The sequence below is a fragment of the Cyprinodon tularosa genome, unplaced genomic scaffold (assembly GCF_016077235.1).
Source record: "Cyprinodon tularosa strain WSP-4 unplaced genomic scaffold, ASM1607723v1 ctg356, whole genome shotgun sequence".
NCBI classification, from domain to species: domain Eukaryota; kingdom Metazoa; phylum Chordata; class Actinopteri; order Cyprinodontiformes; family Cyprinodontidae; genus Cyprinodon; species Cyprinodon tularosa.
The window spans coordinates 814684-828473 of NW_024039070.1; the positions used below are offsets into that span (position 1 = coordinate 814684).

At 38.1% G+C, this 13790-nt stretch overlaps 1 protein-coding gene across 13 annotated transcripts in view; it reads right to left on the reverse strand.

The window, feature by feature from the left end:
• Positions 1 to 13790, reverse strand: part of ank1a (ankyrin 1, erythrocytic a) — a 116738-nt gene that overhangs the window by 12746 nt on the left and 90202 nt on the right. For 5 of the 13 annotated variants that reach the window (XM_038295586.1, XM_038295583.1, XM_038295582.1 and 2 more), the window contains 2 exons: positions 3719 to 4364; positions 3145 to 3583 (listed from right to left, as the gene is read on the reverse strand). In XM_038295586.1, the coding sequence (XP_038151514.1) occupies positions 3160 to 3583; positions 3719 to 4364 (1070 nt within the window). In that variant the 3' untranslated portion in view covers positions 3145 to 3159. Of the gene's footprint in view, positions 1 to 728; positions 1244 to 3144; positions 3584 to 3718; positions 4365 to 4466; positions 4750 to 13790 lie in introns of those variants that run through there. The other 8 variants (XM_038295587.1, XM_038295595.1, XM_038295590.1 and 5 more) reach the window with 6 other exon arrangements.

Genomic DNA, 13790 nt, shown 5'->3' on the forward strand with positions numbered 1-13790 from the left:
GAAAATACTCGTACTGTACATCCTTTGATATGATGCATTCCCACACTCAGCTATTAATAAATATATTCCACTGAAGTTATTATAAAGCTGGACCACTGTGAGCTTGAATAACATAATTTTTTAAGAGTTATAAAGACTTATTAGATTATTAAGCAAAAACTCCAAATACTCAACTTTTAAAGAGCCAAGGCTCAGAAGTGATACATCCGGTAAAATTTATCTTTACAACAGCAGAGAATAATACTGAACTCTGAGATATTTTTCATTGTTTCTGCTCATTTCTCAAGTTCATTGCAGTAACAGAAGTAAATAACATTGAGCAAAATCCTTTTTATCCACTAAATCCTGTCACCACAGGCTGTCATCTTGTACTGACTATGTCAGGTCACCCAGTTATTGACAATATTAGGCCCAGAAAAACACCTTGGGCTTTTATTCCTTTTGTGTCCTGTTCAGTTTAATATAAAACACTGAAAGTAATGGCTGAGTGTCCAAGTTAATCAATCCTAAAAAAAAACTTTTAAACACATTTGACACTGATAGATGTTTGTGTGCTACAGTTACACTTTCTTAAATTTGAAAGTGTTAGTGTTTTTAAATGATTTTGCTGTTAGGAGTATAAGGAAATCATCTAAACTTCTAAAAGACATAATCTGCTGTTTCCTAAAAAAAATGAATAAAGAATGTCTTAAAGTTTTTGTCCGCCTTTCTTTTTCCCCTTTTTGTACCTTAAGGATGACTCTGCGACGGACCACCCTTGTGGTCACGTTCTCCTCCTCGTCAGCGACCCCTTCGACCTCACCGAGCTCATGATCCAGCTGAGCATGTATGTAACTGAGCACAGAACGTACGGAGCCGCTGGCAATGTGGAGGACATTCTGGCAGCTGATCACCAGGAAAGCCAGCAGCACGAAGCTGAAGAGGAGCTCAGTCACCAGAGCCCACATCACACCAGTTAATGACTAATATACCAACACAACTTGCACAAAACAGCCTTAGCCCGTCAGCTGTGTCCTAAACGATCCCCCTAGCTGAGAAAGACGGCAACAGCTGCAGCTCTCTTTCCTTTTGACGTTGTTTCAGCAAAACTGATGTTTCAGATCATTTTTGTCCTCCAACAGCTGGGGCAGTGGGCTCCCCTGACCACATCTCTTTCCTCACCTTCCTTCTTGCAGTTTACTAGAGCCGAGTCAAAGATCCAACCTACAGCTACCCTGAGAAGCTTCTATTCACACCTCTCTGACTTTCAGCCCATGTGATCTGTGGACTTAAAATACCTCCTCCAACTCCTTTACAGCTCCTATGCAGTAGCAATAGACCAGTCATTGTAACTTTCTCTTACTTTCCTCTTGTTTCTTTAGAGTTTAAACAGCCAAAGAGATAAAACAACAACATTTACATATAATACAGGAAGCATTTTAACCAAAATAGTGTTTTTCAATGATGTTCAGCAACAGATGGTGTAAACTGTATATAACATAGGAAACCCAGCTTGATATTTGTTCTCTTACAGTAATATGGCTAAGATTGATTGTACATAGCAAATCTGTCTGTCATTTGTGTAAAGTTTACACATGGGAATGACCGACAGGGGCTGATGTAACATGAACGGGAGAAGGAGAATGCTTTCTAAATTTGGCCTTTGCCACTGTTAGTGGCCATTTTGGGGTCTGCTGTCTATGTGTGTTTGTGTAAGGGTACGTATGTTGTATTTGTAGGGTCCAGAGAGTGTTTTTTTAGTGACATCATCAGTGCAAAAAGTCCAGGATGCTATTAGTTACAATGATTGACCCTTTAAAGCCCGATCCAAGAATAAAATAAAACAGAAAATTACTTTTTTTTTGGTTTGAAGTCCTTATTTGGCCTTTTAACAAAATATGTAAAAAGAAAAAACAGAAATAAATTTTTTATAATAATTTATTACTATGCGATAAGTCAAGATTATTTTTTGTGTAGTCTTCTGCCCTCTGTTATCACATATGTCTGATTGTGTACAATAGTATTTTGAGCAAAGTTTTTACCATTAAATATGCAAAAGGTGTCAGACGCAAAACATTTCAGAAACCGTATGTATCAAATACGATAAATTTGGCATTACAGGGTTAAAAGTGGTATGGATATATAGATTTGGAAAATATTCAGATAAAAGCTACAGACCAAAATGTAATGTAAAAAAATGGAGAAGAAGAAGTGTGATAAAAAGGCAACATATTATTTGGGTTTAAGGAGGCATATTAGAACCAAGAAGGTAGATCTTCCATCCAACCTAACTTATTCTGTTAGCTGCATCTTCTTATTAACCTGAGAATACACATCAAAGGAAATTATTTGAAGAATGAAAAACCCTACTCTTTTTAATTACTAAATCAGAGGGAAAGTAGAAAATGTATGTTTTGCTTTTCATACGAGTAAATCTTGGAGCAGATGAGGAGGTTGTACACACTGCAGGGAGGAGGTAGATGCATAAAAAGTTGGTAGAAGGTCTAGAGGGCATATGGAGGAACAGCCAATTTATCTTAACTGTCTGAATTGAGATAATTAATACGAGTAGACACTAAAGATTTCTAGTTCTGCCAAATGTAGTTACATTTGTCAACATCCAGGGTGCAAATACAAGAGTGGGTGTTGTTACATCAGGGAAGTCCTTACCAAAATACAGGAAATTCTGGATTTAAAGCAGAAATACTTATTTTTTTGTTTGGCAGAGTTTGTTTTCAAATTGTACATTTTGCAGGTGAACTATAACCTTCACCAATGCAACACGTGGCAACTTTTGCTCCCATCGGACAAACATTACCTGGAACAAAGACCCAGCAATGAAAAAAGTAAAAAATTTCAAAACAATTCTGAATGCTGCATTTTTGTTGTGCTAAATCATACTGTTCTTATGCAACAATAGTGTCAACAGCAGCATCATACCCTCCGCCTCCCAGAATGCTTGCAGCAACATTGCTCAACAAAAGATGTCGTATTAGATATGACTTCCTAACAGTATCATTTTATGTAGATGAGGGAATTAAAATACAAAATTCCTTGAATTAATAATTTGCAGATTTTATAAAACAAAAATCAAGATGCTTATTTTCAAGATAGAAGTTAAACTTGCAAAGTTACATGCAATAACTGGACATGCAGTCATTGCTTAATAAACCAAAACTCTTACAAAAAAAATTTTCCCCAGTTTCTGATTAATTGCAACTGAGTTTGTGGGAACTTTAAGAATAACACACTCACCTGGCCCTTCAGATGCACATCGTCCCAGGCTCTAAGTTCTGGTACCCTGTGTGGGAATCCCAGACCCTTCTCAAATGGCTGGGTTCCCCTGAAGTGGCCCCGTAAAATCTCAGAGTGCCCCATGTCCCTCACAGGTTGAAGCAACGCTTCCTGGGACATTAGGGATGGATCTCCATCAACAGCATTACGTACTGATGAAATCATAGTCTCCATGGCCTGCCTGGGCTTAGACTGGGTGCCCACCCAAGCCTGTGTTGGGTCAGTGACAGGCATCCATGCTGATCCAGTCTGTTCCTCCAGATAGGAAAGGAAAGAGCCTCCTCCACTTCCGTTTCCACTATTAGATGACCTGAAAGTAATTCAGTGGATAAAACAGGATTCACCATCTTGTCAAAGATTTGGTAGAAGCATGAGGTAAAAGAAACAAGTATTCCATTATTTTGGAATATCCTAAAACCTAGATACATAAAGAGGCTTTACCAACCTGTCTCCATTCCGATCCGCAACACAGCTCAGACCAGGTGACTCACTCAATCGGGCGTACACTCTTTGCTGTCCTGAAACAAGAGAATGTCCTTCCTCTGAGCCAGTTCCACCTAGTCGTCGTCCTCCTCCTTCAGCTCCATCACCACCAGTCGTACTTGTGACAGCTGATAACTCTGAACTTGCCTCTGACCCCTGACCGTTGTTAAGCCCATTGAGATTGATCCCTGCAATGGTTCCCCCGAGTGAAGCTGGTGTGGTTGTGCTGAGAGAGTCAACTCCCATCTCTGAATCATCCTCTGGCAGCTCAATGGAACCACTCAGCACAACCCCCCCTGGGCTGGCTGCGCTGGCCTGGCTGGCTGGTCGACCCAGACTTCCATATGGCAGTCCCAGCAAACCCTCTGAGTCATCAGCATTGCTGCACTCCAGTGAGGAGTCTTCCACAGCTACCAAGGATGGGCTGTTGCCTGAGGGCCAAACCTGAACGTCGGACATCTCCATCAGGGTGTCCTCTTCTGTGGTGGCAATTGGTGCACAGTCCAGGCTGGACACTTCCTGCCAATAAGGTTCGGCACACAACGGAGAAGTCAGGCTGTACTGCATGGAGGCCGGCGAATGGAGCTCCTCCTGCGCAAGCCCATAACCTGGAGCGAGACAGAGAGAGGCACGCTGACACCCGGCCTCCCCGTCTCGCTCCCTACCTCACCCCCACAGCACTGGGACCCTGGGAGGAGGTAAGTGCCCCAGCCCACGAGCTGGGCATCTAGGGGAGGAGAAGAGGAGGCTGAAGGGACAAATGGGAGAGGAGTGGAACTGAAAAGAGGGGATAGGGCCAAGACAATAGGAGCTGGAATAAAGGTGCAATTAGCTAAAAGAGCAAGGGCAGCTTTTGGAAGAAAGGTTGTCAAGCTTAATCAGCCAGTGTTGACAGTACGAGCATTGGCAGTAACAGAATCAGACACAGCCGGTCGGACTGACTGACTGAGGTTCGACTCCAGCTGTGGCTGGTGCTGCTCTGCTGGCTGCCACCTGCAGGGAGATGAGACGAATTACTTACTTCTATCCAGCAGGGACACAAACTCCCTATCTGTGACATACATATCTTCTCACTCAGTAATATACATGCATTCAAAGTCTCTCAGAAACAGGCAACTTATTTTTGTTGACAGGCTGGAAAGCATGCAATCAGCAGGCAATCCCATTTTCACATTAGACAACTTCAAGATACGTCCACCAGGAATGAATGGTTTGTATTCTAAAATTATAACCACTTTTGATATAAAAAAAAAACTGAAAGTACTTATTATGTTTTGGAAAACAAAACCAAGTATTTCAGACTCAGAGGAAGAGTTTCACATTTGGTAACATTTTTAGTTTCACAGTAAGGGCTTATGAAATGTGAAATACACCAAAGGACTGTGGTATAGGCTATGTGGCTGTTTATTCAGACTGGCACAGACTTGGGGGGCCATGCCCTTGATAATTTAAATTACACATCAGAAACACTCCCAGAAGGTTTGCTATTGCTTATTTGCGTAAAAGGCAGTAAAAGAAAACAGGACTTAACCATGGCTGGCAAACATTGCTGTAAGTCTAACACCATCTGTTTTCCCAGGAATTGGGAGAACAGTTAAAATTTTAGAATTTCTATAAATCGATTTTGTTCAATTTCAGAACTTACACCAGTGTCCTCTGGTTGGCCACTAACGGATCAAGATAAGGCACCAATTTGACTTAATGTCTTAATGTGAAGCAAGTTTACTATCAGTCTAATATTAATTTTTAAAATAACTGACATTTAATGAAGATTGTGCGAGCAAAAATGTTCAATTTAACCCATAGCCCTTTTAGCATAAAACTGTTTGGGAGTCATATGGATCCAGTTAGTATCCTGATTGAATAAAATATGGCTACCACTCTGCCTCTATTTCCTGGACTATAGACTGCACATCACTATAAGCCGTGCTCACTAAATGTTTTTGAAAATAAATGGAAACTTAAGCTGCTGATCTCATCAGAACAGTTTCCCACCAAACCTGTAGGGGGAGCTCTTCATGTCACCCCTAGAGTATCAACAAAGAAGAATTTTAGCTCCCGTTTGCTTGTTGAATCGCGTCTTTTACTGAAAGATGAGGCTTCATCAGCTCTTTATTTAAACTTTGCAGGAGTTGAAGTCTCTTTATTGGTTCAGCAGCTTTTATGCGGCAAATACATGTCAAAATGCGTAAATTCGGGACATTTGTTCTTCATTGTGTATGCTGCTAGCATGTTCTTGAGCTAAATGAAGATTAGCTCTTTATTCTTTTATTTCCAAGTTTGACTTCTCCCTCTGGGGGTTAGGAAAAAGTCCACAGAAAAGTCATACCTAAGCCGAATCATTCAAAGCCTGGGGGAAAAAAGTTGCAGCTTATAGTCTGTATATTACAGTAATATTGATGTACATTCAGCAAATTCATTTAAATACTGAATATTTTCTTAAAGCCCATACTGGGAGTTTTTTTCACACTGTCAAAGCATACTGACAATAAAAAACAAAACAAAAAAAGTATGCTTTCAAGATATTTAAAGATTATTTTAAGGGATAGTACAGGTTAAGAAACATGACCAGCACTCATAACTCATAGCTACAAGCATGCTTAGTGTGGGGGATTGTATTTGAGTCAATGAGTCAATGCAATCAACTGGTTTTCCTTAGATAGAAAACTTTGTATCAATTTGACTGTATGATCTGGTTGAACTGTAAAGTGCCTTGAGATGACATGTGTTTTGAATTTGGCGCTATATAAATAAACTGAATTGAATTGAATTAACTCGATGAAGTAACTTAATTGTAAAAGAGCGGCTGGGAAGCTATGAGCTTGTTTGGAAGCCATTTTACCAAAAAAATTATTAAATAATATAAACCAGTGTTGTTTTAAAATCATTCTTATACCCCAGTACATTGAAGCAACATTTTTCATTCAATTAAACCTAAATGAAACATTCTCCAAATCATCCCACTCAGCACACAGCTGTGTCCCTCTCACACCTCTACCATGTAAACACAGACTCAGGCTTGTTAAACCTGGTGCAACCTAAAGCTAAGTTTAAAATGATCTTCCCAAATCATCAAGACATGTCAATGTGAAGTTGACTCAGGTCACTCCTACAAATTCACTTCATGACTGTTTAATTAAGACTAATAGGCATGTTATTCTTATGAAACACAAAATGCTTACACCCATATTTCACTGAGCAAATTGTGAAATGTTCAAAACTTTCAGAAACGTAACAAGAAAAACAAAATATTTTCAGTTTTTGTTTCTTAAAATGTTTTCTTCTTTATCATAAGAAGCAAAGCCTTCTATTTGTGTAGAAGCTTGTCTGGGTTTAGACCTAAACCGTTTTTTTTTTAACTGTAACCTTTTTGTGAATATAACCTTGGGACCCTTTTTAACCTGTACCTCAACCTGCCGTGTAAACCTGCATGTTCTATTCCTTTACACATGTCAATGTAAAGCCAAGATCCAGGCTGCTCTATGTGGCAAATACTCCAGTTTGCCTACATAGTAATTTAAGGAGAAGCTCTCTCTTCAGTAGTAGTGCATCAGTATCTGCTGTTTGACTCTCACCACCCAGAGGAACAGAGATTTTCTGTTATCAGATCTCTACACTATCAGGCCAAACACATTCCCACAGACACATAGAGAAGAAAATGAAATAGCTCTACACCAATAAAGCTCATCAAACCTGTAGATATTCTAACTGGACTTCTTCAATAGATGAGAATTTCACTTAACAAGTCAAGGAAATGAACAAACACAAAAAAGTCCTCCCATAAGTTCCTGAAAAAACATGGGTAACTGTAAAAAAAAAGTTCTCAAAACACAAAATCCTGTTTCATTTCAAATCTAACTGAACTCGCAACTTTTCAATAACCAAGCTCTCCAGATGTTTCTTTAAATGTTCATTTTGTTGTCCTTATTTCTCACATTACTATGCACTCAATTACTAAGAATATTCATCAAATGAATATAAATATAAAAAAATACTTCTGCAAATAACTCTTCTTTGGAAATTAGCTGAGGATTTAGGTAATATTTTTTTGTAAAGAATATTATGAGTAATGGTAAATTTTTTAATTGGAGGACTTGCAGAAAATGATGAAGAAAATGCTGTTTGTAGAGAAAAGGTAATACTCTCTGGTTTTGTGGACAGTAAAGAGCTCACTGAGTAGAGAACAGAGTGTAACTTGACTCATAGTTGGCTGAGGACTGCTGCTGAGACTGCAGAAGATATCTGAGACACCAAGCGGCAAAATACCCCTTGTCCTACTTTCTCCTCCCAGCTGCAGTCCAATTGAATTCTATATATGTTCATACACTTTTCTCTCAGCTCTTACAGATTTGTCAAATTATACAAAGGCAAAAATCTGTTGTTTGACCTAAAATGTTTTATTAACATCATTGAGAGTATCTGAATGCAACCATTATCTCTGACTCAAACTGTTTCCATTCAAGCTGTAAGTATTTGTTTGAAAATTATTTATTTTGTTTCTAAGTTAAAAATAAAGAGCAAAACCTTTTTTTTATAACAACCTTAGATTTTCTGGAGAAAATGATAAAATATTTTCACCTCCACCATGACTTTCTTACAGAAACAATAACAGTATTGATCAATTCTGAAGGTTTATTCTGAGAGAATCCTTATACTTTATATCTTCTATAAAATAGAGACACCCAATGAAATTTCAACAAAAACATCAAAAATAGATGAGAAAAAAAATGGGAGATATTGTTCAGTGTTTATGTGTACAACTAGGTTTAATTTGTCCATTTATTCAGAGGAATGTTGTCATTATTATTTAAAGAAGGGTTCTCATGCACTTACATGCACAAATAATCAGATAAGTGGAACAAAAAGGTTCTTAATACGATCTGCATACAGAGACTTCATTCTATACCAGGCTTGTCATGCTCCAGGCCTGGGTTCAGGGATGGGTTGTCTCTCTCTCTCTCTTCTCTGCAGGGTGGATTGGCAGGTGCTCCTCATCACTGCTGATTTCAGCCCTTCTTAACGAGCAGAGACCAGGAGGAGGGCATCAGTTCTTTCTCGCTTCCAGCGTGGTACATGACCCAACAAAACTTTCCGAGTTTCATCCGAACCAGACCTGATATTTTGTCTCTGTCTTTTCCTCCTTAGAACCTGAAATCCAAGCCAGAGAAATCACAAGCCAGGGAGCTGGACTCCTCTGATCGCCTGCCTGTCCACCCTCAAAAACCATCTGCACAAGAGAGACTGAGGGAACCGCTGGATTGCACCGGACCACAGACTTCACCCCCCCTGGCTCCGGGCAAGCCTCCCACTCTGTGAGTTTTGAGCTCTCCACATTCTTACTGCCACAGGCTGTTTCTGACCACCTCCTTCGCCCTCCAAGCAGGCCAGAAGATACCTAACCAGTCATCACCTGTCTACCAGCACTTTACAATAAACCAGTTAAAACTAACTGTCTGTCTCCGTGGTTGCTCTGATCCTGAGTCGTTCTTTTCTATCATGACAGGGCTAAGATAACATGTCAAGATCTTAAGCTGTCAGTTGCTCTATCAAAGCTCTTTATCTGAATACAGTGTATAAAACACCTTCTACAAAGAATGTTTAGAATAATACAGATTGATTTTAGAAAACATTTTAGAAACCATAAACATCATAGTTTTAATTTAGTTGTGGTTTTCTGATCAAAACCTAATGTTTAGGATGTTTTTTATGCTGTTTCACCATTTAAGGTCTAAAACATGGTGACTAATTATTACTAAAGTTAATATGTCACATTTGAGAAAATGAGGATACCAATCAGCAAAATAAGTTTACCCAAGGATGCGGGAGGGTCGAGTTAAGATACAATCTTCAATTTATATGTGAACACTGCAGTCATTAACTGATGAAAATAAAACAGTTTGAAAATATTGCTGCCACCGGTCTCGTCCTATCTCTGTTTTTCTCTCATTGACAGCATACCTGATCCAGTGCTTGAGTTTAGTTTTTTGAGTTTTTTTTCCTGAACAGTCATTTATATTCTACTGGCATTAAGTTTGACTTCTCATTTTCCTACCAAAGGTAACCAACTAATGAGTCAGTGCTCTATGTTCAGCTGTATTTTTGTCTGGATAGAGCCATTAATGGAGCTAATGACTCCTCTGACTATTTTTCTTTTTTTTCATATAAAGTAGGCTACTCCTAGCTCAGTCCCTCTGAGCTTAACTCTGCCCCTCTGAAATGTTTTCATTGATGAAGAATCTTGAGCCATAGTTTTCTTTCCCAATAAAATTAAAAACAATTAAATGCTTCTATATACAGCTGTGTATATTTTCTGGTCATAGGAATTGTTTAAGCTCTTACTGGCTCATCTAGACATGTGTTAAAGTCTCCCTTTTCTGACTATAGTCAGTAGTGAAGCTTTTATTTACATAAACTTTTTAATACTATTTATAATAACAATCATTATTATGTTTATCAGTTAGACACTATACAGTGGCTTTGTGTTTATTTGTGCCTCCTTTCTAGATAGATCCATGTACTCAGCTTTTGCTACAAAAGAGGTCCGATGGGTCAACACTACTTGTTGCAGTGTTTTTTCTTATTGTCGACCTGTTGCTATCTTTTACTATATTCCTTTTAACTACAGGTTTGTTTGCTTTTTTTTCTCATAGAAAGTTTTGTTGACTCTCTTTTGATGTATTTTACTTTTGTGTAATAATAGAAAATATTATTACCCAAACCTATTGTACAAGTAGGCTGGATCAACAGTGTTGTTTATTAAAAATCTCTTGTACGTCAGCAGCATCGAACACTAAGGCCCCGTTTCAGAAAATGCATAAAACTATTCTGAGTAGAGCAGTAAATTGGGATTTGTGATATTCAGGATATTTGGCTTCAGAACCGGTGATATTAATCAGCTAACTCGACTCTGACTTAAGTCAACCCCGATTTTAGGGTAAACGCTAGTATATAAAAAGCCTTCATCAAGGAAATGCAGGAAACACATATAGGGATTACCCATAAAGTATAAAGAAATAAAGTATTATTATCATTATTATATAACAAGTTTAAACCAGTATGGGCCACTAATCGGCAATTGCTTTTTTAATCCTTTACCTAATGAGTCACATGGCCTTTGTTAGCCTTATTCAACATGTATAATTGATACATAAGAAATTAAACCTTGGTTCATGACTAAATATAAAAAATAGCAGACATGCAGCTGCAACTGAATTGTCTTTGCATTGAATTGTGCTATATGATTAAACTTGCCTTAAAATGTATATTCTTTCTGCCCTTCCCTGCAAATTAGAAAAGAATACTTGAAAACATTTATACATTTATAATCAATTAGAAGAAATATTACAGAGTGAACTATTATACCCTTTAACGAGGGAGCAGATAATGTGTTGTACCAAGGAAACACCTTAAACTGTGTGTGTGCGTACTTTTTTAGATTACCTATTAAGGACAATTTTTGTATATTTACCAGGCCTTGTGGGGACTAAAGGCTGGTCCTAATTTGGCACCCCCCCCATTTTTAATGTTAGGGAGTCCGTTTAGAGGTATGATGTGAATCACATTTAGGTTAAGCTTAGGGTAAAGAAAGATTAGGGTTAGTTTAAATGTCAGGGTTAGGCATAAATGCAGTAACTAAACTGAATTATAAGTCAATGTACATTCTTAATTGGTTTCTTTCTTTCTTTTTTCTTCCTTTTTGTTTCTTTCTGTCTCTAAAGCTCAGGTTTAAGTTAAACAAAACCTAAAATATTCAATGGTTAAAGAGAAAAAAGACTTAATTGGTGCTTTAACTGCCTTCTGGATTCAAACTCGAATGTCCCACAGGGTAAGAAAGGATTCCACCTCACTAATAAAGAAAAAGGATGACACCTTGGAGAAATTGTGATTAATGTCATGGGCATCTGAGCTGTATGTAACACTTCAACACTATCGCTGATATTTTGCTTTCAGCAAAAAAAAAAGAAACGAATTTCAGCTCATTGTCTCATATGATCGATATGGTGCTGAATATTTTATCAAGATTAATAATTGACTCTCGCAAAAAACAAAATTTATGTCCAAATACCTATGAATCCAAATTACATGCATGTAATAGCAGGAAGCATAGTGAGCATTTGCTGCAGCTACATGCTCCTGTAGTAAAGGAATTCTAAGTCCTGGCTTTTGAAGGATACCTGGAGGATAACTTTAGGAAATCCTGCACCTGACCAGAGTTGTTTCATGGAGTAACTTTCTGTCCGTATAAAAGCTAACCGCTATTCCAAGTTCTCAATTAACACACTTTCTGAAATGAGGCCCAGATGTGTTCAGACTTTTCTGTACCAAAATAGCTTGGATTGCTATAGACAAGAAAATAGAACAAATAGGACGTCTGGAAACAGAAAAGTATTAACTGATTTCCTTACTGAAGTGTAAAAGTAGGCAATTAAAAGTGAAGTTCAACTGAAAAACAACATGTAAAGGAAGCTGACTCTTTTTGCCTGTTCACAAAATACACAACAGCAGTAATTTTTCAAATTAAAACACAAAAAAGGTTCACACAGATACACCCGTCCAGACAATTAGATTTTTTCACATTTAACAAAAAAAAAAAAAAAAAGAACATATATACAGTTTGAGAAGGTACTATCTGACAAAAAAATTTACAGAGGACTGAAGACATAGAAAGCGTTAATATCATTCATACAAGAACAAAACAGACATAGTTCACAAAAACAGGATTGCATCCTTTTTTTAACCACACCCCCTTAAGAAAAATCATTTAGGAGGATCAAGACAGGCAGCAGTCATTCTCAGTATTTACATGCCATGCATAGACTCGTCTTTTGGTTGAGCTGCTTCAATGCTGTGATCTTAGACAAGTTAGTGGTTGTGCTGCCCATCCTCCCAGTGCATCCATGCAAATGCAAAAGAGGATGAGCAATGAACGTCTGGTGCACATGCAGTCACGCAGGAGGGTAGGGGAAAAAAAGGGAAAGGGAAAATATGGGGAGGGACAGAGTGGGGAAAAAAGAGAAAGGGAGCAAGAGAGAAAGAGGAATATAAACAAGAGTGATGAACACAGAAAAGTGTGACAAAGAGAAGAAGAGAGAAAGAAAGAGGATCACCTCCCCCTCCCAGTGGGTGCCGGAAAAACACAGTCTCTGTGTGAGGGATATTTTTCACAGAGGGGAGACTTACAAAGGTGGGGCTTTCAAGAGGTAAAAATGAAATAAAAATAAATGCACCACTAGCAAAAGAAGAGAAAAAAAAGCTTAAGATGTGGGTCAGAGGTCAACATGAGGTCGGCATGAGGTCAGAGTTTGGAGAGAAGTGAGGAGGAGGAAGAGTAGGGTGGCTAGGCTGCAGATGACATGTCCAGAGAAACACAGAAAGGACAAGATTCACAGGGGATGAAAACATGGCTCCCAAAAAGACATTCAGTGCACCAACATTAACCCTCAACAGACTCAAACTACTGAACATGCAACCACAGGCAGAAAGAATTAAGAGGTCCTGTCTGAAAAAAGCCCACACGAAATATCGCTGAGGTGGAAAACACCTCCAATCTCTTTTATACTTAAATCTATTTATATGATGGTTCTTTTAATAAGTAAGATTGACCCTAATTTTTAGCTATTTGACATTTATAGATATAGAGCTAAGATTACTGACACATTTTTTAGAATGCTAGAGTAAATATGGAGCAGCCAGTGTGTTTCATAAAGTGTCTTAATTGTATTTTAATCCTCAAACTTTTCTATATTTTGTCACATTATAACCAGAAGCTAACTGTTTTTGAGTGGGACTTTATATCATAGACCAAATGAACAAAGTTTTTATTGTGAAGTGAAAGAAAACACCAATCCCATTCTATCAGTACCTTTATATTTAGCCTCCTTTACTTTACTATGATGCCCCTAAATAAAATCCAACACAATCAACTGCTGATGAAAGTCCCCCTATTAAACAGCTGCTTCCACTTGTGTAGTTTAATATCACTTTAAATCCAGATGTTTTTAAAGGCCTCAGAGTTGTTTATAGAACATGAGTCC